The sequence below is a fragment of the Nannospalax galili genome, unplaced genomic scaffold, assembly GCF_000622305.1.
Source record: "Nannospalax galili isolate Female #2095 unplaced genomic scaffold, S.galili_v1.0 scaffold1115, whole genome shotgun sequence".
NCBI lineage: Eukaryota > Metazoa > Chordata > Mammalia > Rodentia > Spalacidae > Nannospalax > Nannospalax galili.
Genome location: NW_008336107.1, coordinates 475,958 through 501,921, shown reverse-complemented (window position 1 = coordinate 501,921; position 25,964 = coordinate 475,958). Strand labels below are relative to the sequence as shown.

The 25,964-nt window shown below is 44.7% G+C and overlaps 1 protein-coding gene across 1 annotated transcript; it reads left to right on the top strand.

Moving 5' to 3' along the window:
* Lman2 (lectin, mannose binding 2) lies at positions 1 to 25,515 on the top strand. The gene is made up of 8 exons (XM_008830931.2): positions 1 to 307; positions 453 to 571; positions 16,731 to 16,848; positions 18,464 to 18,543; positions 18,714 to 18,875; positions 18,979 to 19,093; positions 22,150 to 22,269; positions 24,820 to 25,515. Exons 1-8 carry the CDS (start codon positions 106 to 108, stop codon positions 24,978 to 24,980), a joined length of 1,077 nt encoding a protein of 358 aa, XP_008829153.1. The 5' UTR covers positions 1 to 105; the 3' UTR covers positions 24,981 to 25,515.
* The last annotated feature ends 449 nt before the right edge of the window (positions 25,516 to 25,964 follow it).

Below are 25,964 nucleotides of genomic sequence, written 5' to 3'. Positions count from 1 at the left end.
GAGGCTTTGCTTTTTAAGTCTCTGGTGATGCTAGCTCGGAGGCCATTCTAAAGCACACCCGGAAGGCGGAAGTCCTTGGGCGGAAGTGGCCGAGAGTAAAGGAGAATGGCGTTGGAGGCCTGGCTTTGGCGCTGGGGCTGGGGCTGGGGCCAGCGGTGCCCAGGGAGGCCTGGGCTTCCTGGCCCCGGCCCAGGCCCCGCTACACTAATACGTTTTCTTCTGTTGCTGGGTCCGGTGGCTGCGGATATAACTGACGGCAACAGTGAACACCTCAAGCGGGAGCATTCTCTTATCAAGCCCTACCAAGGTGAGGCATGGGGCAGGGATGACTGAAAGGTGAGCTTCAGAGCCTGGAGCGGGTGGAGGCAGGATGTACCCTTATTCTTCAGCGGAGCAGCTGTGTGCTTTTCTGGGACTGCTTCGGCATCTCCTATGTCGTCCTCTGCCCACAGGGGTCGGTTCCAGCTCCATGCCTCTCTGGGATTTCCAAGGCAGCACTATGCTTACGAGCCAGTACGTGCGTCTGACCCCTGACGAGCGCAGCAAAGAGGGCTCCATTTGGAACCACCAGGTGAGTCTTTTCCCAAGAAGCTAGACATGCCAGTCAGTGATCCACTAATCCCTGCCTTCTCAGCAGCCAAACGTGGTTTATAGACACCGCCCCCCCTTTCCTTCTTCTTTGTCCTGGCCACACTCAAAGTAGTAAGAAAGAATCCGTACTGAATAGTTAACTGTGTGTGAAGCTGTGCTTGACACTTGACAGTTTTCTCCTTTAATTTCTTCAGAAGCAGTGCCAGGTAAATGATGCTGTCTCCTCTTTAATGACTAATAAGCAAAGACCCAGAGTTGAAAATGTCTTTCCCATAGTCATCATATAAATAGAAATTAATGGAGTTGTCAGACTGACTGGAACCCCCTTATGTTTTGCTGTGTGACCTTACCAAAAACCTTATTTAATTCTCAAGAGTGTTTCAAGTAGATGCAGATGAAGACTTTGCAGAGGTGATACAGCCAGTGAGTGGCATAAGCAGCTTTTAAACTCCAGCAGTTCTCTGGCTGCATTTGACTTCTTTTGAGCAGTAGGAGAATCTCTTTGACATACTTGCAAACCTAGTTCCCTTTCTCAGTGCTTGGTTGAGGGTCTTTTCATCAGTTGTATCTCCATTGAACCTACAAGCAGCTTTTGTGTCGGTGGCATTTGCCTTAGACGTCCGGGAGCTTGAAGTGTCGTTGTCTCGTCATATGTGAGCAATGACTGAGATTAGCTGCTGCACAGTCTCTATAGCAAGGAAATATAGGTCGGGAAAGGGTTGAAAGAGAATAGTTTGGAGCTGGGTCATGACTTGGCAAGGAATGTGCTTCTGCCTGGCCTGCTGGATCTAATCCTTCCTGCTGCCTACACTATTGGCCAACGTTCTAGTTTTCCCCATCATTCTTTTCTCTTGGCCCTTCTGGTTGATTTTGTCACTTAGTTCTGGGAGTCCACACTGTCCTTGTGTTGCCTCGTTTGATTGTCCCCTCAGTACCTGCCCTGTGCTTTCACATGGTTGCTAGGGGCATCTGGGGTTACTTTCTTCATTCAGCTTTTGCTCTGATTCTCAAAGACCAAGGTCTCGAATGGAAAACTGTGTTATGTCTGCACAGTCTGTCCCTTGGTACCTAGCATCTCTAGTCATGCATCCCTAGTCATGCCAACTGTCAGTTTTGTTCCAGCCTGTCTGGCTGCCTTCTTCCCTCAGGACCTTTGTTCTTGTTCACTCTGTCTGGGACGGTGCCTCCTGGTTCTTCATGCCTGCTTGGCATGCTAAGTCTCAGTTCAAGTGCCACCCACTCAAAGTACTTTATTAACCACCTTATCTCCTCCAAATCACCGTCTGTTATATCACTTTGTCTTAGAGCTTTCAGATTTTTTTGTCAGTGTTTCTATCCCTCCCTCCCTCCCTCCCTCCTTTTTGTTTTGTGATGCTGAAGATTGATCCCAGGGCCTTACACATGTCAGGCAGGCATTTTATCACTGAACTACATACACAACTTGGATAATCTTTTTTAGGTGGTCACATAGTCTTATCTTTTTTATAAAAATGAGTCCAGTGGCTGGGTTTGGTAGCATATGCCTTTAATCTCATCATTGGGGAAGCAGAGGCAGGCAGATCTCTGAGTTCAAGGCCAGCCTGGTCTACATAGCAAGTTCCAGGCCAGCTGGGACTACAGCGAGACCCTGTCTCAAAAAAAAAAAAAAAAAAAAAAAAAAAAAAAAATCCAAACAAAAAGAAGTTAGTTCAGTGTAGCATTAAATTTTTAAAATCAAGGCACAAATATTGATAGCACTGTTAGATATTGGGACTTATCCATAAGGATCAGACACACTCAAGGTAGTAATCTAAATTAGTTTATAGGTAGTTGGTTAGCACTATCAGTGACTTGGTGATATCCCAGGGCTTAAGAGCATTCCGTGGCCTAAATTAGTTTATAGGTAGTTGGTTAGCACTATCAGTGACTTGGTGATATCCCAGGGCTTAAGAGCATTCTGTGGCCTTAAGAGCATTCTGTGGCTCTAGGACTTTTCCTGTTGGGCCCTGCTAATACTCTATAAATGTTTAGAGTACATTTATACTTTTTGAAAGAAACTACGTGTAATTCTTAGAACTTTCTGTTTAATGTTTCCAAAGAAACACTTCTTCCTTCATAGAACTGGAGACGTGCTTTCTGCACTTTTTCGTTTCCTTTTAAATCTTCGTTTCCCTTCTGGGAGAGGCACTGGATTAGCAAACACTTTTCTGAGTACCCGCTGCCTTCTGTACTGTGATGTGGCTTAGAGGTGAGCCTAATGTCAGGAGCACAGGACACAGGGAAGCTGAAGAGGCTGCTCAGGCCGCATCTTTACAGTCTTGTGTTGAGGCAGCAGCAGTAGTGCTTAGGCCTCTTTGGTTTTGGTGGTGTGCCAGTCCAAAATTATATATCCCCTTACTCCTTTTAAAACTTGATACAGGCTGGGTGTGGTGTCACATGCTTTTAATCCCAGCACTCGGGAGGCAGAGGCAGGAGGATCTCTGTGAGTTCAAGGCCCAGCCTGGACTACAAAGCGAGTTCCAGGCCAGCTGGAGCTACAGGGAGACCCTGTCTCAAAAATACCAAAAAACACAAAAAAGTACCTCTCACTAAACCTGGCACTCATAGATTTCTCTAGACTGGCTGGCCAACAAATTCCAGGATTCCTTTCTCTGTCTCCCCAGAGCTGGGATTCCAGATACACATAGCCAGGCACCTGGCTTTTTACCTGGGTGCCGGGATCCAAACTCATGCTTGCAGGATAAATGGTTTACCCACTGAGTCATCTGCCCAGCCCCTGTATCAACTTTTTTTTTGAGACAGGGTCTTGCTATGTAACCCTAGTTGGTCTGGAATTTGATGGGTAGACCAGACTGGCTCTGAACTCAGAGATACACTTGCCTCTGCTGGGATTAAAGGTATGTACCACCAGGGCTCCTGTATCAAGTGTGAGACAGGGTCTCCTTGTAGCTAAACTGGCCTGGCACTCACTATATAGACCAAGCTGGCCTCGATCTCATAGATTCACCTGCCTCTGCCTCCTGAGTGCTGGGACTAAAGGCATGCACCAGCCATTAGAGAGATTTTTTTATTTTTTTTTTGAGACAGGGCCTCCCTGTAACCCCAGCTGGCCTGGAACTCCCTATGTAGACCATGCTGGCCTTGAACTCTCAGAGATCCACCTACCTCTGCCTCCTGAGTGCTGGGATTAAAGGTATGGTCCCAGCCAGAGAGATACTTTTTAAAATGCTTATTTGTTTATTTATGTGTATCTGTGTGTGCCTGGTGTTTGTATGTGTACCACTTTTGCAAGTGCACACATATGCATGCAAACCTGTACATGCACATGAATATGTATACTCACATAGACCATACACATACCACACATACAAAGTTGATATAAAAAAAGTATTAGAGCTGGGCAAGGTGGCATATGCCTTTAATCCTAGTACTTGGGAGACAGAGGCAGGCAATGCCCATGGAGGCCAGAAGAGGGCATTGGATCTCCTGGAACTGGAGTTAAAAATTATTGTTTGTCACCATGTGATTGCTAGGAACTGAACCCAACTCCTCTGCAAGAGCAGCCAGTGCTCTTCACCTCTCAGCCATCCCCCAGCCCTATTTCATAATTTTTGAATAGCTGTTATGCAAAAGTAGAAATTCATTGAAATGTATCCCAGTGAGCTGTTGGCTCCTACTCTCCTCAGGATGGATACCGTTGGAAGAAGGAGGACAGGTTTCAGTGTTCCTTCTATTTTATTATATGAATTCTGAGAAACTATGTTTACTTAATGGATGGAGATGGAGCTTTGCTATAGCAGAGCCAATCAATATTTTGATTCTTTTGGTTTGTAAGCATCACATCATCATGTAGTAATCTTTTATCAGAATTTCTTCCTTCTTTTCTTCCTTTCTTTTTTTGAAGATGAGTCTTGCTGGGCTGGCCTTGAACTCTTGATCTCAAGTGTTCCTCTTGCCTCAGCCTTCCAGGTCGCTGGGACTACAGGTACATGTCACTGAGTACCCAACTGCCTGCCAGAAATAGTAATGATTTCTCAGCTGATTGATGGTGTCTGCCTTCTATTTTGTTACACAGAGATACAGAAACCATCTAACTATTAAATGATTTGTTTCTGGCAGGTTATGGGTTTCACTGTTCTGGTGTGGGGCCAAGGGATTAGGATTTCTGAGCTCTCCATGTGGGCTTGCTTTGCAGCCAGAGTTGAGAACCAGGCCCCTACAAAGCAGCTTCTAAGTCAATCCCAAAGCACACATCTCACCTGATTTGAATCCTTCAGAGGCTTCATATTGTCCATGTCATAGTTATTTATCTGCTAATCTGCAGTCTTCATTCTGGGGCACTTGAAGACATTTGGAGATCCGGTGGTGGAGGACTGTTTCCAGGTCCTTCCATATGTGTCCCATCCTGAAACTGACCTCCCTGCATGTAAGCACACTTTCCCTATCTCCTCAGTTGCCCTTTTGGTCCAAAGCCTGCCTTTTACCAGCCTGGGATCTTTCCTCATGCTTATCTCCAGGAGCAGTAAAGAAGCCATTTGAATTAGAGACTCTGACTTGACTTCTGTATGAGAATCTTTTTTTTTAAATATTTATTATTTTATGTGTATGTGTGTATTGCCTGCATATAGGTAAGTGTACCCGTGTCATATAATGCCTGCAGAGGTCAGAAGAGGCTGTCGGATCCCCTAGGATTGGAGTTACGGACAGTTGTTAGTTGCCATGTGGGTGCTGGGATTCAAACCCAGATCTGCAAGAACAGTCAGTGTTCTTAACTGCCGAGCCATCTCTCCAGCCCCAAGATTCATTTTTATAAACTTTCATTTATATAAGGGCTTATATATTAATTGTGTCATGGTCAAGGATTTCCATACCTGGACAGTCTGATTCTTGCTTGTTTTGTTTTTTAATAGATTTATTTTTAAATTTTTAATTATGTGTATTGGTGTGTGGATATTTGCATATGAGTGCAAATGAGCCATATCTCTAGCCCTTTTGCTGTTGTTTTTTGAGACAAGATCTTATGTAATCCAAGGTGGCCTTGAATGCTTATCCTCCTAAGTGCTAGAGTTATGGGACTCTACCACACCTAATTGGAAGCTTGGTTTTGGTTAGCCCTTTTTTTTGTTTGTTTGTCCCTTTTTTTTGAGACAGGGTCTCCCTGTAGCCCCAGCTGTCCTGGAACTCACTATGTAGACCAGGCTGGCTTCAAACTCACAAAGATCTGCCTGCCTCTGCCTCCCAAGTGCTTGTCCCATTTTTTTATGTTTTAATTTTTTAAAAATTTTATGTGATGGCCGGGCGTGGTGGCACATGCCTTTAATCCCAGCACTTGGGAGGCAGAGGCAGGCGGATCTTTGTGAAGTTCAAGGCCAGCCTGGTGTACATAGTGAGTTCCAGGACAGCTGGGGCTACAAGGAGACCCTGTTTCAAAAAAGACAAAAAAAAAAAATTTATGTGTGTGTGTGTGTGTGCGTAATGTGTGTATGTGAGCTTGTGTGTGTGTGTGGAGGCCAGAGGACAACTTTGAAGTTGATTCTCTTTTCACCATTATGTGGGATCCAGTTAGTCTTTTCCTCACTGAACCATCTTGCTGGCCCCAGCCATTTATGTTTAGAATCCTCTCTTGTAAATAACATTGCACCAGTCTTTCAGGGTGTTATTTATTTTTATTGTGGTAAAACGCATACCAGGGTTTTTTTTTTTTTTTTTTTTTTTTTTTTTTTTTTTTTGAGATAGACTCACTGTGTAGCCCTGGTTGGTCTGGAGCTCATCATTCAGGCTGGCCTTGATCTCACAGAGATTACCTGCATCTGCCTCCCAAGTGCTGTAATTAAAGGTATGAGCTACCATACCTGGTGAACTTTTTTTTTTTTAACCTTTAAAATGAATAATTTATAGGGCTGGGCATGGTGGTGTATGCCTTTAGGGAGGCAGAGGAAGGTGGATCTCTGTGAGTTCAAGGCCACCCTGGTAAACATAGTGAGTTCAAGACCAGCTGGGGCTACAGGGAGACCCTATCTCAAGAAGACATACACACACACACACACACACACACACACACACACACACATATAAATTATGAAATTAGGTCAAGCATGCTGGTGCATGGCTAGAATCTCAATTACTTGGGAATTTGAAGCAAGTGGATAGCAAGCTGGCCAGCCTGGACTATTTAACCTGGCTTGTCTGTAAACAGTTCAATTTTAAGTGTAATGGCTAGAGCATACCAAAAAAAAAAAAAAAAATCATGTCGCCAGGCATGATAGTGCACACCTTTAGTCCTAGCACTTGATGGGCAGAGGCAGGTAGATTTCTGTGAGTTCAGAGCCAGCCTGATCTACATAGAGAGTTCCGAGTTCCAGGCCAGCCAGGGCTGCATAGTGAGGACCTGTCTTTTATTAAAAAAAATTGTGTTGGGGCAGGAAAGATGGCTTAGCAGTTAAGAGCACTGACTCCTCTTGCAGAGGACCCAGGTTTGATTCCCAGCACCCATACGGCAGCTAACTGTCTGTAACTCCAGTTCCAGGGCAACCCAATGGCCTCTTTTGACCTCTGTGGGCACTGCACAACATGGTGCACTTACACGCATGCAGGCAATAAACTCATACACATAAAAATAATAAAATATTTTTTAAAATTTTTTTGTTTGTTTGTTTGAGACAGGATCTCCCTGTAGCCTTAGCTGTCCTGGAACTCACTATGTAGACCAGGCTGGCCTTGAACTCACAGAGATCCACCTGCCTCTGCCTCCCAAGTGCTGGAATTAAAGGTGTGCGCCACCACGCCTGGCTATTTTTATTATTTTATGTGTATGAGAGTATTGCCTGTATGTATGTGAGTGCACCCATGTTGTGCAATGCCTCGGAAGTTAGAAGAGGTCTTCTGATTCCCCTGGAACTGGAGTTAAGGATGGTTCATAGCCGCCATGTTGGTGCTGGGAATCAAACCTGGGTCCTCTGCAAGAGCAGTGGGTGTTCTTAACCACTGAGCCATTTCTCCAGCCCTAATAAATAAAATATTTTAAAAAATAATAAAATATTTTTATTTGTGTTTCTGTATTTGCATATGAAAGAAAATTTCTCAAACTTTATTTTGTGGTAAAATGTACAGAACATAAAATTTACTGTTTCAGCCATGTTTAATGTATACATTTCAGAAGCATTAAGTGCATTTGCAATGATGTATAATCATCGATCATTATCACTGTCTATCTCTAGGACTTTTTCATCATGTCTAACTGAAAATATACCCACTAAATACCTGCCTGTTCCCCTGTTCTTACAGCCCATGTTAACCACTGTTCTATTTTCTGCCTATAAAATTGATCTCTTTAGGTACCACATATAAACAGAATCATAATTACCCCTTTGTGTTTGCTTTATTTCATGTAGCACAGTGTTTGGCTGATTTCATAGAGCATTTATCAATGCTGCATTTCTTATGTGTGTATTTCATGCTCATCTGCTGATGGATGGACATTTGGATGATTTCCTCTTTTGGCTGTTGTGAATAATGCTGTTAAACAGTGGTATGGGGCTAGGCTAGGTTGCACAGTGGGTAAATGTGTTTGCCACCATGCCTAGAACCTGAATTTGATTCCTAAAACCCACATGGTGGAAGACTTCTACCAAGTTGTCCTCCAACCTCCACATGCATGCTGTGGCATTCATTCACATTCTCTCTCTTTCTCATACACAATGTTAAATATATAAGTAAACATCAGTATATAACTGTATTAGAAAGCTGGACCTTGTATTATGCCGGAATCCTATATACTCCAGAGACTGAGGAAGGAAGAATGAAAGTTCAAGGCCAGCCTGAACAACTTTAATGAAACCCTATTTTAAAAGATGAAAAGGAGGCTGGAGAGGTAGCTCAGCAGTTAAATCACTGGCTGCTTGCAGAGGACCCAGGTTCAGCTCTCAGCACCCACATGATGGCTAACAACCTTCTGTAACTCCAGTTCCAGAGGATCCAGTGCCCTCTTCTGGCTTCTGTGGGCATTGAATGACACAGGGCACTTACATACATGCAGGCAAAACACTCATACACATAAATAAATAAAAATTAAAAAGTGAAAAGAGGACTAGGGGTGTATGTGTTACAAAAGTAAAGGGGGAACATCTCTTAGTTTCTTTTCAGTTTTTTGTTTGTTTCTACATAGGAAATAAAAAGTATAGGCTACATGGTAAGTCTGTATTTAACTTTTTGGTCTTTTGAGGCAGGGTCTTCCTATAGCCCCAACTGGCCTGGAACTCCCATGTAGACCAGGCTGGTCTAGATTTCACACATATACATAAAATAAAAATAATAAAATATTTTTTGAAAAAAGAATCTCATATAGAAGTCTCAAAAATAAAAAATAAAGCAGTTGAGATGGCTCAGTGGATATAAGCACTTGCTGAATAGGCTTGACGACCTGAGTTTGATCCCCTGAACCCACAGAAGCAAACAACTGACTCATGTTGTGTCTGCCACCCCCAATAATAATCCTAATAACAAATATTAATTATAAAGGTTAGAGACAAGACAGGGAGTTCTAGAAAGTTCTGCTAAGAGTTTAGGGGAACAAAAATAAGAAAAGGTGGTGGAGATAACCCTTGCCTACATAAGACACTGGGTTCAATCCCTAGCACTGCAAAAATAGGTGAATGAATTCATAAATGAAATAATGCAGAGAAATCCTAGGTGTCACTTACTTTGTTTTTCATCTAACAGTTTTTTCCATTTACATTTAATTAAATTACTGACATTTGGGTTTAACCTATTCTCTTACTATTTTTTTCCTGTTTCATCTGCCCTCTGTTTTCCTGTCTGGTCTTGACAACTTCTAAGTGATCCGTTCTTGATTTTCCCTCTTCTATTAGTCTGAAAGTTATATGCTTGTTTCTCAATTTTCTATGGTTATTCTGGAGTTTAAAATATGTATCCTGCTGGTGATACCTGGTGAGGCAGTACCCACATGTGATCCCAGCACTTAGGAGACAGAAGCAGGGAGCTTCAAGATTCTCCTGAGCTACATAGCAAGGTTGCTCTATTTCAAGATGCCAGGGCTGGGGGTGCACTAAGCCTGGGCTTGATCTGCAGCACTGCAGGAACAAGCCTTACCCCCCACTGTGTGCACATGCACATCCCTGTTCCTGAGTCTAGAGGATGGAATGTACTTTCACTTGGACAGCGCCAGGATCCTAGCACATCTTATTCCACCTACTCTGTTGTCATTTATTTTAGTTTCTTTTGTTTTAAATCATATGACACGTATGCAGTCAAATAGTTGTGTGTAGATTTTTACCTTCGTATTTACTATGTTCTTTCTTCCTAAATCTCTGACTTTACATCTGGATCTGGATCATTTTCCTTCTCCATGAAGAATGAAAGACAGTGTGAGAGGGCTGCTGGTAATTAATTCTTTTAATTTTTTTGTTTTGTTTTGTTTGTCTGAAATTGTCTTAATTTCACCTATTTTCTTTATGGATGCATTTACTAAATAAAGAAAACCATCCCATGTTAGCTGTTTTTTTAAGACATTTTATTATGTGTATGAGTATATTGCCTGCATGTATATCAATGCACCCATGTCATGCAGTACCTGTGGAGGTCAGAAGAGGGGCCTGTGGAGGTCAGAAGAGGGCATGGGACCCTCTGGAACTGGAGTTACTCATGGTTGTTAGCCTCCATGTGGGTGCTGGGAATTGAATCTGGGTCCTCTGCAAGAGCAGTCAGTGCTCTTAACTGCTGAGCCATCTCTCCAGTCCCAGCTGTTTTTTGTTTTTTTCTGTTTTTGTTTTTGTTTTTTCATTTTTTAAATTTCATTTCTTGAATATGCATTGTCTTTTGCTGATTGTTAACTCCTTTGAAGGTAATCTGTTACTGGTTTTTAACCCTGGCTGTTGTTAAAATTGCCCATCCCTCCCCTTCTAGGTGTATTAATTTGCTTTCTCTTTTATGTTACTGTAATGAAGTATCTGAGGATGAATAACTTTCATAAAGAAAAAGGGTTATAATTTTGGAGCCAGAAAGTCCGGATAGCAGGATTCTGGCTCTGGTGAGGGCTTCCCCATCTACATCATCTCAAGGCAAATGGATTCATGAAGTCCAGCATGGCAAGGTCTGTAATAACAGCACTTGGGAGTTGGAGTTTAGGGGGATCAGGAGTTCCAGGGCAGCTTTCGCTCTGTCAAGCGAAACAAAACAAATGACATAACATCAGGAGTACAAATGAGAGGAAGAGATCAGTAGAGAGACCAGGAAGGGACAGTACCCACCTCCCAAAATGCCCTTGTTGGAGATGCCACCTTGTGTGGGTTAATAGTGCTAGGATGAAATCTAAGGCCTTGATAAATAAGCACTCCACTCTTCAGCCACAGCCACACTCATACCAAGCTGCTGTTGGTGGGATGTTCACTGAGACCATATCCAAAGCATCACTTGTGATTTTCTTTGTACTCATCTCCTTTGGTTGTAGGACTTTTGAAGTTTGTGGCATTGTTCTTTGAGTCAGGTCTAGTCGGTTCCTTTCTGTGTGGCTTTGGTCCATTTTCTTGTGTCTCTTTTTAGAAATTGAATCATTTGTACCATAAACACATAAACACTCATTTCTGCCTTGTATTTACTCACAATATCTACCTTTTTTTTTTTCCTGCTTCACTCTGGATATTTTTATCTGACTAGCCTTGAATTCACTAATTATCTCTTCAACTATTTTTAATTTGTTGCTAAATTTGTCTGTAATGTTATATTTTATTCTGAAGTTTTAGATTTAGTAAGCTAGTTACCTGGAAGCCCAGTTCCTGGAGTTCCTACTGGCTTTGGTTTTCTCTTTCTCTCAAGTTTTTATTCATATCTTGACTCTTTGTATATCTCAGTATCTTGTTACTTATCATTATCTGCTGAGTATTGTATTTGTACAGTTGTTAGTAGAAAAATTTTAGGCCTGGTGAAATCAGGTGTTTTTGAGGCAGGGTATCCCCGTAGCCCCAGCTGGCCTTGAACTCACAGATATCTGCCTGCCTTTGTCTCCCAGGTGCCGGGATTAAAGACGTGTTCCACTTTTTTTTTCCCATGTTTAACAGTCTCTCTCTTTTTTAGAATATATCTTTAGTTCTAATACAACTTCTAATTTAAAATTTTCCCTATTAATTTTTATCTTTTTTTTAGCCTAAATATAATTTTAAAAAATACTTTACTTATTTTTATTTTATGTGTATGGTTGTATTGCCTGCATGTAGGTAAGTGCACCCATGTCGTGCAATGCCCGCGGAGGGTAGAAGAGGCTGTAGGATCCCCTGGAACTGGAGTTACGGACAGTTGTTAGCTGCCGTGTGGGTGCTGGAATTCAAACCCAGGTCTTCTGCAAGAACAGTCAGTGTTCTTAACTACTGAGCCATCTCTCCAGCCCCCTTAAATGTAATTTCTAGAACTCTATTCATTAGTATTTGTAAATTACCAATTTAATCATTTTTCTTTATTTTTTGGATGTTTTTACATTTTCATTAAAGCAAGTTGCCCATTTGTGATTTTCTTTTTTAAAAAAAATTTTTATATTTATTAGTTTTATGTGTATGCATGTATTGCCTGCATGTAGGCAAGTGCACCCTCTGCAATGCCCGCAGAGGACAGAAGAGGCCATCGGACCCCCTGGGACTGGGGTTACGGATAGTTGTAAGCTGCCTGCCATATGGGTGCTGGAATACAAACCAGGGTCTTCTGCAAGAATAGCCAGTGTTCTTAACTGCTGAGCCATCTCTCCAGCCCCATGTTTAACAGTCTTTAATTCACATATAAAAGTTCAGTACATGCCATTTATAAGACATGGGGTTTGTTCTTTTAAAAACAAAGCAACGGGGGAAATGCAACAAAATGATCTTTCTACTTTTGAAGCTTTCAAAGAAAGGATCATATAGATAGGGCCAAAGATCCTAATTTAACCAAACTCACTTTCTCTCACTGCCAGTAGTTTGCTCCATAATCTTAATACATGTTCCTGAATTAAGATGTACAGTTCAGCTTTGCTTGTGTGACCATTAAAAAATACTTAGCACCAGCTTGCTTCTTGTAATATTTTTAAAAATTTTTTATTGAATTTTTGTGTATTTCATACAAAACATCTTAACCGTCTTCATACCCCCTTCCCCACTGGCACCCATCCATAGCCCCACCCCTACTGGAATTCCTACATTCTGTCATTTGAGTTAAGGCCTATCATGTCAATTTAGTGTCTCCAGACATCCCTCAGAGCAAGTTCATCCACCGGGATTTAGTCAGCCTATCTAGAGTCTCTCCCTTTAAGAAGATCAGCTCTTCCTTACCCAGCAGTAATCAGCTGCCAATAATTCTTCGACTAAGATTGAGGCCTGCTGTCCATTTCCACAGTTCTGTGCTGGCTTTTTGTCTGAGTTTGTGTGGGTCTTGTGCATGCTGACACCGTTCCTCTGAGAAGGGTCCCAGGAGCTTGTAGGACCATATTTCCTTATGGTCTTACACTTCCTCCCTGGCTCTTACAACCTTTCCACTCCCTCTTCCACAATGGTCCCTGAGCCCTGGGTGGGTGGATTTTAATGTAGGAGTCCTGTCCTAGGACCCACACTGTAGATTCTTATTGTCTACAGTTTGACCATTTGTGACCTTTTGTGTTCCTGGCCCTTTGTTGCATGAGGGAGCTTCATTGATGAGAATTGAAAGATGACTTAGTGTTCTCTTCATCCCTTGTTCTATGTTCTGTGAGTCTTAAGTGTAGAGGCTGCATCCTAGGTGTGCCATTTGGGCTTGGGCAAGTCACAGACAATCTCTGTGTGTGACCAGTTGTGGAACTCTATAATAATCTCTCTCTGTTGAGAAAGAAGTTTCTTTGATGGATGGCGACTTGGATACGTGTCTGTAAATTTAAGGATCCATATTTTGTACATAGTAAAAAAAATTACATTTGTATAGGGATATGACAACCTTGGGGTTTTTTCCAAGATGTATGACCTCTCCAGCTATGTGTATTTGGTTGTTTACAGTACCAGACATGAGTTTCCTCCCATTAAGTGGGCTTTAAGTCCAATTAGGTAGCTCTTGATTACCCCCAAGATAAAAGTACCATTACTACACCAATATTTGCTGTGCTGGGCTTCCTATAATATTTAAAAAATATTTTTATTTTATTTATTTATTTTGAGTGTATTTCCTGCATGTGCGTGAGTGCACCTGTGTTGTGCAATGCCGGTATTTATTTATTTATTTTTGGTCTTTTTGAGACAGGGTCTCCCTGTAGCTCCAGCTGGCCTGGAACTCACTATGTAGACGAGGCTGGCCTTGAACTCACAGAGATCCGCCTGCCTCTGTCTCCCAAGTACTGGGACTAAAGGCATGTGTCACCACGCCCAGCCTTATTTGTTATTTTTATTTATTTTTTTGTATGTATGAGCATAGTCTGTGCATATGCAAAGGCACCCCCAGAGGACAGAAGAGGGCATTGGATCCCCTGGAACTGAAGTTACAGATGGTTGTTAGCTGCCCAGTGGGTTCTGGGAACTGAACCTTGATCCTCTGCCAGGACAGCCAGTGCTCTTAACCTGCTTAACCCTCTCTCTAGCTCACCTTATCCTAATTTTAGGGATGCGGAGGATATAAGGCAGAGCTGAATCCCTTCCAGGCTGGTCTTTTAGTATACTACTTTTTTATTTCACTGTGCACAAATCCAACTTGGAACTAGGCCTCCATCTCCTTCAATGGGCCTTGGGCTCAGGTTCCTTGTCCTTCTGTCTTTGAGAGCTAGTTGTCCCCATCTCCCAGTTGTCTCCTTCAGAGTCTGTGACTGTGCCCAGACCATGAAACTCCAGAACTGGGAAACCTCAAAGGTTGACGCTTCTGTAGCTGTCGTGTACTAGTTCCATGCTCTCAGGCCAGATGAGGGTCCCCAATGCCTCCTGTACATAAAGCTGAGGAGTCTTCACTAAGCAGATTGCCTGTGCTGGGACATAGAGGTGTTTTAATTTTTCATTTAAATTCTTCCTTGTTAAGTTTCGTTATGCTCTCAGATTTTTGTTGTTCCCAAACCAGGTCCTTTTTCCCTTTAGGACCTGTGCAGCCAGTGACAAAATCAGATCTAATTTGGGGTTTGGAGGGGGAACCTTTTATTTATGGCCAAAAGTAGAAGTGGGAAATAAACTCAAAATCAACTTCCAAGCCTTGGGGGTCAAGAGATTTATAGGTATAGGATAAAAGAACCCAGAGGGGAGGTAGAGGCTGGAAAGGGGAGGAATATATGTGATTTTTTGGGGGGAGTGGGTACAGATTTTCCTGCAAATCAGGCAGGTGCAACCTCTTCATTCCTTTTCTAGTTCCTTCCAGTTGTTGCCATGGCAGCTGGCAGCTGGCCTGGCACTGGGGTCATTTACTAGGCAATGGGATTACGACGGCGGATGTTTGAGGTTGTCTGTGGTCATCCTGGCAGCAATCTCCTTCAGCTAGCTGACCAGAAGAAGGACCTGTAGCCTGCAGGAATCCTGTCCTCCCAGATAAACAAGCTCAGGCCGGCTAGAAATTGAACTAATCTACCTAGGCTCACTCAAGGTAACAGAGTACATACACTACCCACAGGTCCCCTCTCTGAGTTGTCTGTCACTAGCTCTGTTCTTCTGTTGCTTTTCTGTTTTTCTTTCTTGCCCACAAGTGTGACCATAGTGCTGCTGGACTATTTGCAGCTTTCTTTTCTTCTCATAATACTGTGATATCTTTAAGTCCAAGAACTTCTGAGATTGGCATTGTTAAAAAGCTGCCATTAGGGGCTGGAGAGATGGCTCAGTGGTTAAGAACACTGGTTGTTCTTGCAGAAGATCCTGGTTCGAATCCCAGCACCTGCGTGGCAGCTAACAGCTGTCCATAACTCCAGTGCCAGGGGATCTGATAGCCTCTTCTGACCACTTTTTCTGACCTCTGCTGGCATTGCATGACAAAGGTGCACTTACCTACATGCAGGCAATACACACATACACATAAAATTTTAAAAAAAATTAAAAAAATTGCCATTAGGTTGCAGTTGGGTGTAATAGCACATGCCTTGAAATCCCATGCAATTGAGAGATGTCTTTGTATCCTCATCTTCATTGAATGTGAATGACCTCTTTAATAACTGTCAACCTAATGGGTCAATAACTTGTTTTAGTGTATTTTTCTAAATGGGTCACTTTGTTTGTGACAGGGTCTGGCTTTGTAGCCCAGGCTGGTCTCAAACTGGAGAGTCTCCTACCTCTGCCTCCTAAATGCTGGGGTTATAGGCATGTTTGCCACCATGTCCCTGCTTCTGATGAGTCTTAATCACTTGCTCACTCACCTGTCTGTGTCAAAGTGTGTTGATAACCTTAGTTTTCCTGAGGAACTTCCTGGTGGTTAGTAAGACAAGGCAGTTTCCCTTGCTGTAGGCAGAACTTGGCTATGCGCCTGGTGTCCATGGCTGCTGGGAGCATCTACTTTCCTCATGTCGTGGCATAGACCACCCTGAATAGCCCCAGCTATGTGTAGGCCAGGTTGGGTTTGCCTGAGGGTTCCTAGCAGGAGTTGGGATTTACTTTCTGCCAGACCTAGGTGTGAGTTCTAACTAGAACTAGCTCAGCCCAATTTACCTCACTTTAGAAGGTTTTTAGAAGAGAAGATGATGGGGCCTGTAGAAAGGAATAGGTACAATTTATGTTACATGCCTGAAGGTTTATTGGAAGTATAGGAGATAACATGAGTTTCAGTCAGACTTGAGTATGAATCAAGACCATCCTTTCATCAGCTATGGACAGTTATTTTCCTTCAAAATTGTATTTTCTTGTATTTAAAATATGTTAACTCAAATGAGGTAGCAATCCTTCTGTAAGATCTCAGTGCAGGAACAGTATACGTATACATGAGTGAGGATGGTAAAATAGGCTTAGGAGTTTGTAGTGAGAAGAGACTGGGGTTGGCAGAGGCTGGGCCTCAGGCAGCTTTGACACTATTTGGCCTCTTCCCTTCTCATTTAGGGGGCCATTGGCACATAAGACCCTGTTGCCTAATCACTGTACCAAGAAGTGAGTGCCCAGTCTTAGTAGGGGCAGGGAGTAAGTACATGGAGCCGAGTCTATTCCAGGGTTGATTCCAGCTTCCTCAAAAGCCTTGGTAATTCTAAGGGGCCTTCTCTACTCCTTTTCCAGCCATGCTTCCTCAAGGACTGGGAGATGCATGTCCACTTCAAAGTCCACGGCACAGGGAAGAAGAATCTTCATGGAGATGGCATTGCCTTGTGGTACACCCGAGACCGCCTTGTGCCAGGTGGGAAGGTGCTCGCTCAGGTGGGCCCTGTTGGAACCCAAAGAGTGGGTTAGGCATGAGTATGACTGCTATCCCACCAGGACTCTGATGATAGGGCAAGTGGCCTGCCTGTGGTCACTCTTCACTGTTTGGAGACAGCTGCTCCTACATTAAATCCTGCACTTGGAAAAGCACTTGGTTGAGGGGGGTGGCACCTCTAGTCCTGCAGTTCAGTGCTGCTTTGCCCCTTGTGGCATGGTTTTGACCATTCTGCCATTTTAATTATTTATGCATGTATCTATTAGTTTTAGAATTTTAGAGAATTTCATTATGTATCCCAGTCTGGCTTTAAACTCATTATTAGCCCAGGCTGCCTCCAGCTTCCAAGTATTGGGACTATAGGCAGAACACCACCACACCTGGCTGTTCTGCCATTTAAATTTTACTTTGTGTGTGTGTGTGTGTGTGTTTGTGTGTGTGTGCATGTGCGTGTGTGCGTGCATGCATGCATGCATGTCACAGCACTCATGGAGATCAGAGAACAACTTTATGGAGTAGGTTCTCTCCTTCCAACTTTATGTATTTTCTAAGGATCAAATTCAAATCATCAGGCTTGCATGACAAGTGCCTTTACTCACTGAGCCATCCATTAGCCCATTCTGCCATTAAAAACAAATGATGGGTCTGACTGGATGGCATGCCTTTAATCCTAGTACTCAGGAGACAAAGGCAGGAGGATCTTTGTGAGATCGAGGCCAACCTGATAGCCATAGCAAGTTGCAGGCCAGCTGGGGCTACAGGGAGATCCTGTCTCAAAAAACAAAATTTTATTTTACTTATTATTTTATTTTACATGTATGAGTGTTTTGCCTGCATGTAAATAAGTGTACCACAAGCAGAGGTCAGAAGAAGATGTTAAATCCCCTTGAACTGGATGATTGTTAGCTGCCATGTGGGTGCTGGGAACTGAACCTGGGTCTTCTGTAAAAGCAGCCCACTGCCCTTAACAGCTGAGCCATCTCTCCAGCACTGTATTTTTAAAGGTGGTTTTTTTTTTTTTTTTTTTTTTTTTTTTTTAAAGACTGAGAGAAACTGTCTTACAGACTGAATATAGCCAACAAAGCCTAAAATGCTTCCTCTGTGGCCCTTGCAGAAACTTTGCTGCTTATAGCTTAAGCGGTTCTTACTGTGACTACACCTCTTTTTTTCTAGATTGGACACCCCTTTTACCCTAACACTTGCCTTGAAGCACATGAACTGGGAGCTGTCCCCTTGTAGTTAAGGCCTCAACCTTTTTTTGTTGTTTTTGTTTGAGATAGGGTCTTGTTATATAGCTTTGCCTGACCTGGTAGTTGCTATGCAGCCTGAGCTGGCCTTGAACTCATGGCAGTCCTCCTGCCTTAGTCCCTCAAGTGCTGTTGGGATTACAGGCATGTGTTACATACCTACCTACCTTAGGCCTCAGACTTTGCATCTCTCTCCCTGCCCTAACCTTGCTTTGTTCTTCAGGGTTCCTTCCTTCCTGGGTGAACGACCAGTGGTTGGGTTCTCTTGCTTCTACCCCGGCTGCCCTGGAGCTACCCATAGAACATCTCCAGTTTATTCTTCTTGTGAGAGCATCTCTTTATAATTCCAGGGCCTGTGTTTGGAAGCAAAGACAACTTCCATGGCTTAGCCGTCTTCCTGGACACATATCCCAATGATGAAACCACTGAGGTACAGCCCTGCTCTTTTCTGTGGAGCAAGAGAGCAAGGATTGGGCAGCTGGCTTGAGGTTGGAGACTGGGACTTTGCTCTGGTCCTGACACAGAGGCAGCCTCCAGGGGTTGGGGGTTGAGTGCCCACAGGTGGGGCTGGTCATGGAGTAACCAGTATCTTGGTTCCAGCGTGTGTTCCCATACATCTCGGTGATGGTGAACAATGGCTCCCTGTCCTACGACCATAGCAAGGATGGGCGCTGGACTGAACTGGCAGGCTGTACAGCTGACTTCCGAAACCGGGATCACAATACCTTCCTGGCTATACGCTATTCCCGGGGCCGCCTCACGGTGAGCGGGCATGAGGGGGAGGCCAGCTGGGTCTGTGCTGGTTCTGCAGAGGTTCCAGGAAGTGGCTGACTTGGGCTATGCTTAACCTACTGGTTGACTGCAGGTGATGACTGACTTGGAGGACAAGGATGAGTGGAAGAATTGCATTGATATCACGGGAGTGCGCCTGCCCACCGGCTACTACTTTGGAGCCTCTGCTGGCACTGGTGACCTATCTGGTGAGTGTGCTGAGATCTGCCCTCTACCTGACTTCCCTGGTTTGTTGACAGCTCCTGGCATAATTAATTGCCTTCCTTCCTCTGCTTTTCCTACTACTGACCTCTTCCTCTTCTTACCACTATCTGTTACTGTCAGTATTTCCAAGACTCAGGCCTTGAGAAAACTTTAGGCAACAGGAGACTTTAAATACTGTAGTCTTACGGATTTCTATTTCAAGACCTATAGAATCAGCAGGCTACCCAGTGTTCTACTACACACTGCTCATCTGAACCTTAACATGCCCACAAACCAAAACCACACCTTGTCCATCAAGATATAAATGGCACCTGTTTTCTAGTTGCCCTAGAGTCATCCTGGACTCCTCACTCACATACCACCACTAATACCTTGGCAAATCCTACTGGTACTTGTCCCTCTTATTAACTGGTATATTCAAGCCAACATCATCTCTCACTGAAGCCTTTCACAGAGGCCCCCAGACAGCCTGTCCCTAGCCCATGTAAAGTTGCCCCTCTGCTCAGAACTACAATGGCTATCATCTCACTGAGCATCAAGGCTGCCATATCAGTGTGATCTGCCAGCCTCCCCCACTGCCCCTATACCTTATTAGCTCTGACTCGGAGCTCACTTCTCTGTTCACAGTGGCCTCAGCAGGTCTGGCTATTCTGCTTGCTGTCTATTCATCATCTCCTTAGAGTCTTGCTCAAATATTACTTTTTCAGTGGGGATTTCTTTGATCCCCATTTAAAATTGTACTCCCTCCTCTAGTCCTGAGCAGTTCCCATCTATATTTTCTTCATAGCATGCCTTTTGTACCAGCCGTATCATTTACTGTATTATCTGTGTGTGCCTCCTGCCCATTATAAGCTCCATTAAGCTAGTAATCTGTTTCATATGGCCCAAGGTCAATGATCATTAAGCACTGGGGTACCTCTAGCTTCTGTGGGCCTCACCACCAAGGTTACCAGGCCTTGGTGGCCTTTAATGGTGGCCCTTGACTGTGACTCAGTCTTTCTACTAGGAATGCTGGATGTACACCAGCTCTGGCTGACCAAACCTAGGCTATGATGTGGATGGCCTAACAAAGAGCTTATTTATCCCCAGAATAAACTTTTTCAGGGTCTCTCACGTCCCTCTAGCCAGATGCCTCCCCTCTTCAGGGAAGTGCACAAGTCCTCTTAGTCTAAGAATGCCTCTTGCTTTGGGATTTCACTTTAAAGTTCTTGATAAGAAAGTTTCAGTTGTCTACCTTAAAGAGAAGAGAATGGTCTAATAAACTCCCTGTTCCCACCATCCAGTTTAGTGACTACTAGCCCAGGATCAGTCTTGTTTCAGTAATGGAACTACCATACCCTTTCTTCCTTCTTGTTCCCTGGCTTGCCTGGAATTTCATTGGACAGTATTTCTACATATTTCTGCAGAGGACTGTTTGTTTCGTTCTGTTTTGTGTTGTTGTTATTGTTTTGAGATATCCCCTCTGTAGCCCACACTGGCCTTGAATGCATGGTGATCCTCCTGCCGCTTTAGCTTCCTGAGTACTGAGATTTCACAGGATAAGACACTGTGTCCTAGCCGGGCGTGGTGGTACACACCTTTAGTCCCAGCACTCAGGAAGCGGAGGCAGGTGGATCTCTGTGAGTTCAAGGCCAGCTGGGGCTACAGGAAGACCCTGTCTCAAAAAGACCCCCCCCCCCCAAAAAAAAGACACCATGTCCTGCTTACAGAGGGTTCTTAATAGGAACAGCTGTAGGCCTGTAGCAGGCATTTGTTCTCCAATGCTGTTTAGAATGGCCCACTGAAGAGTGGCTGAAAGGACCCTAGAAGAGCTAGTGTCCAGATGTTATTCAGCAGGTTATCATTGCCAGGCACTGTGCCAGTATCCTATAGGCAGTCATGAGACATTTTCTTCTTAGGTATCTTAGGTAGGTTAATGGTCCTTTTCCCTTTTCATATAACTAAAAAGGAATTCCCTCCCAAAGGGAATGTGAGAGCTGAAGGATTTCTCTAAGATGACAACAGGAATTGGCAGAATCCAGATGGCACCTAGAATATGACTCCAAAGCTGGTTCTTCAGGCCCACCGCTTGGCTCCAGGGGCTGTGTGTACTCGGTTGTCAGATACCGCTTGACCCTGACTGACTTAGCTGCCAGCTCTTTGTTCTGAAGCTTCTTCCTTCTCTTGGCCCCAGAGATTCCACCTCTTCAGACAAAGTCTTTCTTCAGATAAATTGGTTTACTGAGTTTATATCTGGAGTCTAGCTGACCAGAAGCCACTTAATGGCAGAGCCTCATATGCCTCATCTCTAAAATGAGTGGTCCATTAATATCAAATGGACCATCCATGGTCCATGGTGGTTGGACCATGCCTTTCCCAGGTCTTAGACATAATTTCTGACTGTCTGAGTCAGGCCCTTAGCTGGCAGTCCCCTTATTTATCTGCACCCTACATGTGGGTCTCCAGCAGAACCATCTGACTGCTTCCTATTCTTGGAAGTATCAGGCTTCTTAGGCAACCCTAGAATGATCACGCTGGTCCTTTTCTGGTTTCTGTTTTTAGTACATATCCTCTACCAAGTAGTTGTCTCCCACGTGGCAGGTACCCTCTCAGGTACTGCATATGCGTTCATGCATTGACCATGGTGATGACTCAAAATGGTGATTACTGCTTCCATTTTGCAAGCAAGGAAACTGAGTCCAGAACTGAGGAACAGCCTTGGGTTTAGATCAAGATTATTTTGAACAGTAAAGCCCATGCTTTTTCTCTCCATTCTGTCTTCTGGTTTCTTCCTACCCCCACTCCTGTGCTGGGAGTTGAACCCAGAGCTTTATACGTGCTAAGTACATGCTTACCACTGAGCTACACCCCTCTGCAGTCACTCCAACCCCTGGCATACTGCCTGCCTAAGAATTGGAGGCTGCTGGGAAGAAATCCGTGCTCTCCTCAGGGGACTTTGTCCTTCTCTGTGACTGAGGCAGCAGCTTTTCTTTGGGGAGGGCCATGGGCCACACTTTGAGGCTGGCTCCAGGCCATTATAGGCTCACTCTTGGCCCTGTAGACAATCATGACATCATCTCCATCAAGCTGTTCCAGCTCATGGTAGAACACACACCTGAGGAGGAAAACATTGACTGGACCAAGATTGAACCCGGAGTCAACTTCCTCAAGTCACCCAAAGGTATGTGAGCTCCCTCCTTCAGGTGAGCTCGGTGCTCCCTTCCTTCCGGTCCAGTTGTGGCTGTGGTCTGGGCTCTTAGATTACCTATGTCATTTGCGAATAGCATTGGCCAGCCCCTGCCTGAGTGTCTAGAGTTCAGAAACTTGGGTTAGGTCAGCTCTGTGAGTTCTTGAATAAAAGAATGAAATGCTGTCTTCCTGCATGAATTCTGCTGAGGCAGCAATGTTTAGTCAGTAGGCATGTGAACACCTAGTATTTACTTCTTCCTGTGCTGGCGTATGATCAGTAAAGCCAAGAGAGCCAGTTTGTTGCTCATGGGTTGCGTGCCCAGCATTCTGTGTCAGATTCCTTCAGTGAGTTCCTTGGAGACTGATCCCTTAGGTTTCCTTAACTAGAAAGAGGGAGAGGCAAGTTTGAGAAACTGGTTTTTGTAAAACCCAATCCTCGGGTTTTCTATGGCACTAATTAGCTATTACTCTACCTCATAGTGAGTGTTCTGGTTGGAAGAATGAGGTGCCTGTTCCTCCTTCTGTCCCCAAAATCATAGACTGGCAACTATGGGTCAAGTGAAAATGCAGACCTGAGAGGGGGCTCTGCCTGCCCAGTCCCCAAGTCCTATATCTTCACCTTTTTTGAATTCCAGAATCCACTGTTAAAAATCGAGCCCTGAGGGGGGGCTCTCCCCCCCCCTCCCCCAACTCCTTTTTTTTCCCCTTTTTTAAATTCCAAAAACCCCTTTTTTTTTTTAAATCACATCTAATTTTTTTTTTTTTTTTTTTTTTTTTTGTGAGGGTCTCCTGTAGCCCCAAGTAGCCTAGAACCCAATATGTAGACCAGGATGGCCTCAATCTCACACAGATCCACCTGCGTCTGCCTCCCCAGTGCTGGGATTAAGGCATGCACCACCATTCCTGGCTACTTTATTTTATTTATATGAGTGTATTGCCTGCATGTGTGTAAGTATACCTGTGTCATGCAATGCCTGAGGTCAGAAGAGGGTGTTGGATTCCCTGGAGCTTGTTACAGATGGTTGTTAGCCACCTTGTGGGTGCTGGGAACTGAGCCTGGGTCCTCTGCAAGAACAGCCAGTGCTCGTCACCACTGAGCCACCTCTCCAGGCCTATACTCTCCCCACCCCCCACCAACCCCCTGTCCCTTTTAAAGTATCTCATGTAACCAGGCTGGCTTTGAACTCTCTGTGTAACGGGTGACCTTAAACTTCCGATCTGCCTGCCTCTACTTCCTGAGTGCTAGGATAATAAATGAGTACCACCACACCTTGTGTTTGACACCTTTTTTTTTAAAGATTCCAGTTGGTTTTAAGTGCTTTAGAGCTAAACAAGTTCTGCTATAAACCAGGTGGTAAGCAGACAGAGATTTGTTCATTCTCAGATTTGTTGACTCACTTGTTGGCAGATGTTTCCAAAGCTTCTGCTCCATGTCTAGCCACAAGTTGGGGGCTGGAGGTAGGAGAGTCAGGCAGCTTCTGCCCCTGTGGCTTAGTGTTGGGACTGAGGCAAGAACAGGCCAGAGGGGCCTGTGGCTGAGCAGCTTGTTGGGGAAACACCAACAAACTGGGGCTATCTGGTTAAGCCAGTGATCACTGCTGTCACTGCAGGAACAGAGAGGCCAGGCAGGCGCCAGAGGGTGAGAAGACCTGCCTGGGGTCAGGCTGTGCAGGAAGGAATTCAGGAGGTTGGTTTGTGGCCAGCGTTCTGTCAAGAGGGCAGCATGGACACAGCTAAGAGGCAAGACTGGCATCTGAGGTTTGGTGAGAAGAGGCCTGTGGAGGGCCATAGTTGAGAGTGACCCTGTGGCAAAACAAAGCTCAGTCTAGCTCCCAGCTCCTTCACTCATGGCCTGGTAGACTAGAAAAGGTCAGTTCCTTTTCTCATCCTTGGAAAGGACTCACAAGGTCATCACATCTCCAAGGATATGTCAGACTCTATGATAATAGTTCATATGATACCAACAGGGTTTGTTGACATAATTGTTGAGCAGAACAGTAGTGTGGGAGGTGTAGGAGAAGAAGGGGTATATGGAGGGGGAAGGAGGCTTGGGGCCTAGAAGACTGCTCCTCAGGCCATTGAGGTCCTCCAGCTGTGGAGAACAGTAGTCTTGGGCTGGGCAGTGTCTGGATGGTAAGTCCTCAAACCATAGCACATGAAAAGTTGTAACAGCTGGTTCCTGAGCTTCAGGCTAACAGAGGAAGAACAGCGATCTCTAGTTTGAAGAATGCCTTATAGTATCCAGGTCTCAGTCCCTCTTTCTACTCCTGTGTGTTGCCCCTGTGAACTTCAGTCCGAACTCTACTGAGGTAGATTTTGTGTGACTGCTGCTTCTTGCCAGTTCACAGATAAAGGACACAGCCCTGGACCATCACTGCTCTTATGTGAGCAGGATGGATGTCGCAGCTCCTGAAGGCAAGTGGCTCTGGTACAGAGAGCACTGCTATATGTGCTGGGAGGTCCTGTTAGTTCTGGCTTATGGAGCGAACCTGGGACAGGCCCTGCCTGCTTTGCACATTGACCTCTCTTTCTTCTTCTGCAGACAATGTGGACGACCCCACTGGGAACTTCCGAAGCGGGCCCTTGACAGGGTGGAGGGTGTTCCTGTTATTGCTGTGTGCACTTCTGGGAATCATTGTCTGTGCTGTGGTGGGTGCTGTGGTGTTTCAGAAGCGCCAAGAGCGGAACAAACGTTTCTACTGAGCAGCCAGCTTGGCTGGGAAGGGCCTGACCTTGAGTCAAGGCTCCTATGTGAACTTTTTTTCTACTGGGATTGTTAAAAAAAAAAAAAAATGAGACAGCCTTATTTCTTAACCGTTTCAAATAAATAATTAAAGTATTTTCATACATTTTACTTCTTGCCAGCTGTGGCAGCTGGCAGGACTCAGGGTGCGGGGTTGAGCATCCCCACAGCTGGAGGCTCTTGCCCTGCCCCATGATGTCTTCTTGGAAGCAAAGGAGTCTATACTTGGGGCCCAGGTGAGGCCCTGAAGGTGGCTGTCAAATATTGGAGGCCCCTAGACTACCTGGGGTGGTTCCTTAGGATCCCAAGCAGTGGCTTTGTTCTGAGGTGTGTGACAGCAGGCAGGGTTGGGGAGTCTGGCTTCCTTGTATCCCCTCAGCTTGTTCCCAAGGCAGCCTCAGCTGAGGCGGGAAGAGCAGTTCAGTGGGGCTCAGAGTGTGACCATGTACTATGTACTAAGTAAAGTAGCCAGTCTCATTCGTGTGACTATCCTAAGGGCTTTGCTTTTTCATTTCTGGTCATTTCTAACCCATTCTCTCTGGTCTGCAGTAGAGCCCTAGAGAGAATGGACTATCCTTAAACAAGTTTCCCAGGTATGGAAATGTGACTCTCAGGCCAGGCAAAACTTGCCCTTGTTACCCAGCAAGTCATGTTTTGGGGATGGGGCCTTAGAAGCCTGTTCTCCAGGCTTCTAAGTAAAAACCAGGTGGGGAGGGTGTGGGGTACTATGCACATGGTATGACCTCAGCCCAAGGCTCAAACTAGGCTTCACTGGGGGTGGGGAGGTATAATGTCAAAGACTTTAGGAGGCTCTGGGATGATCTGGGAGTGCCCAGAGGGTGGTTGGGGTCAGCACAAAGATGAAATGGAAGAAAACCAGCAGCTTCCATAGTCATTTATATCCAGGTCACAGCCTGCTGCCATCCCTTTTCCCACCATGGAGT

Excerpts from the sequence above, each read along its gene's own strand:
- Lman2 (XM_008830931.2), top strand. The coding sequence starts at position 106 with ATGGCGTTGGAGGCCTGGCTTTGGCGCTGGGGCTGGGGCTGGGGCCAG. Across the intron at positions 572-16,730 it reads GCTCCATTTGGAACCACCAG|CCATGCTTCCTCAAGGACTG; the intron begins GTGAGTCTTTTC and ends CTCCTTTTCCAG. Across the intron at positions 19,094-22,149 it reads TGGCACTGGTGACCTATCTG|ACAATCATGACATCATCTCC; the intron begins GTGAGTGTGCTG and ends TTGGCCCTGTAG.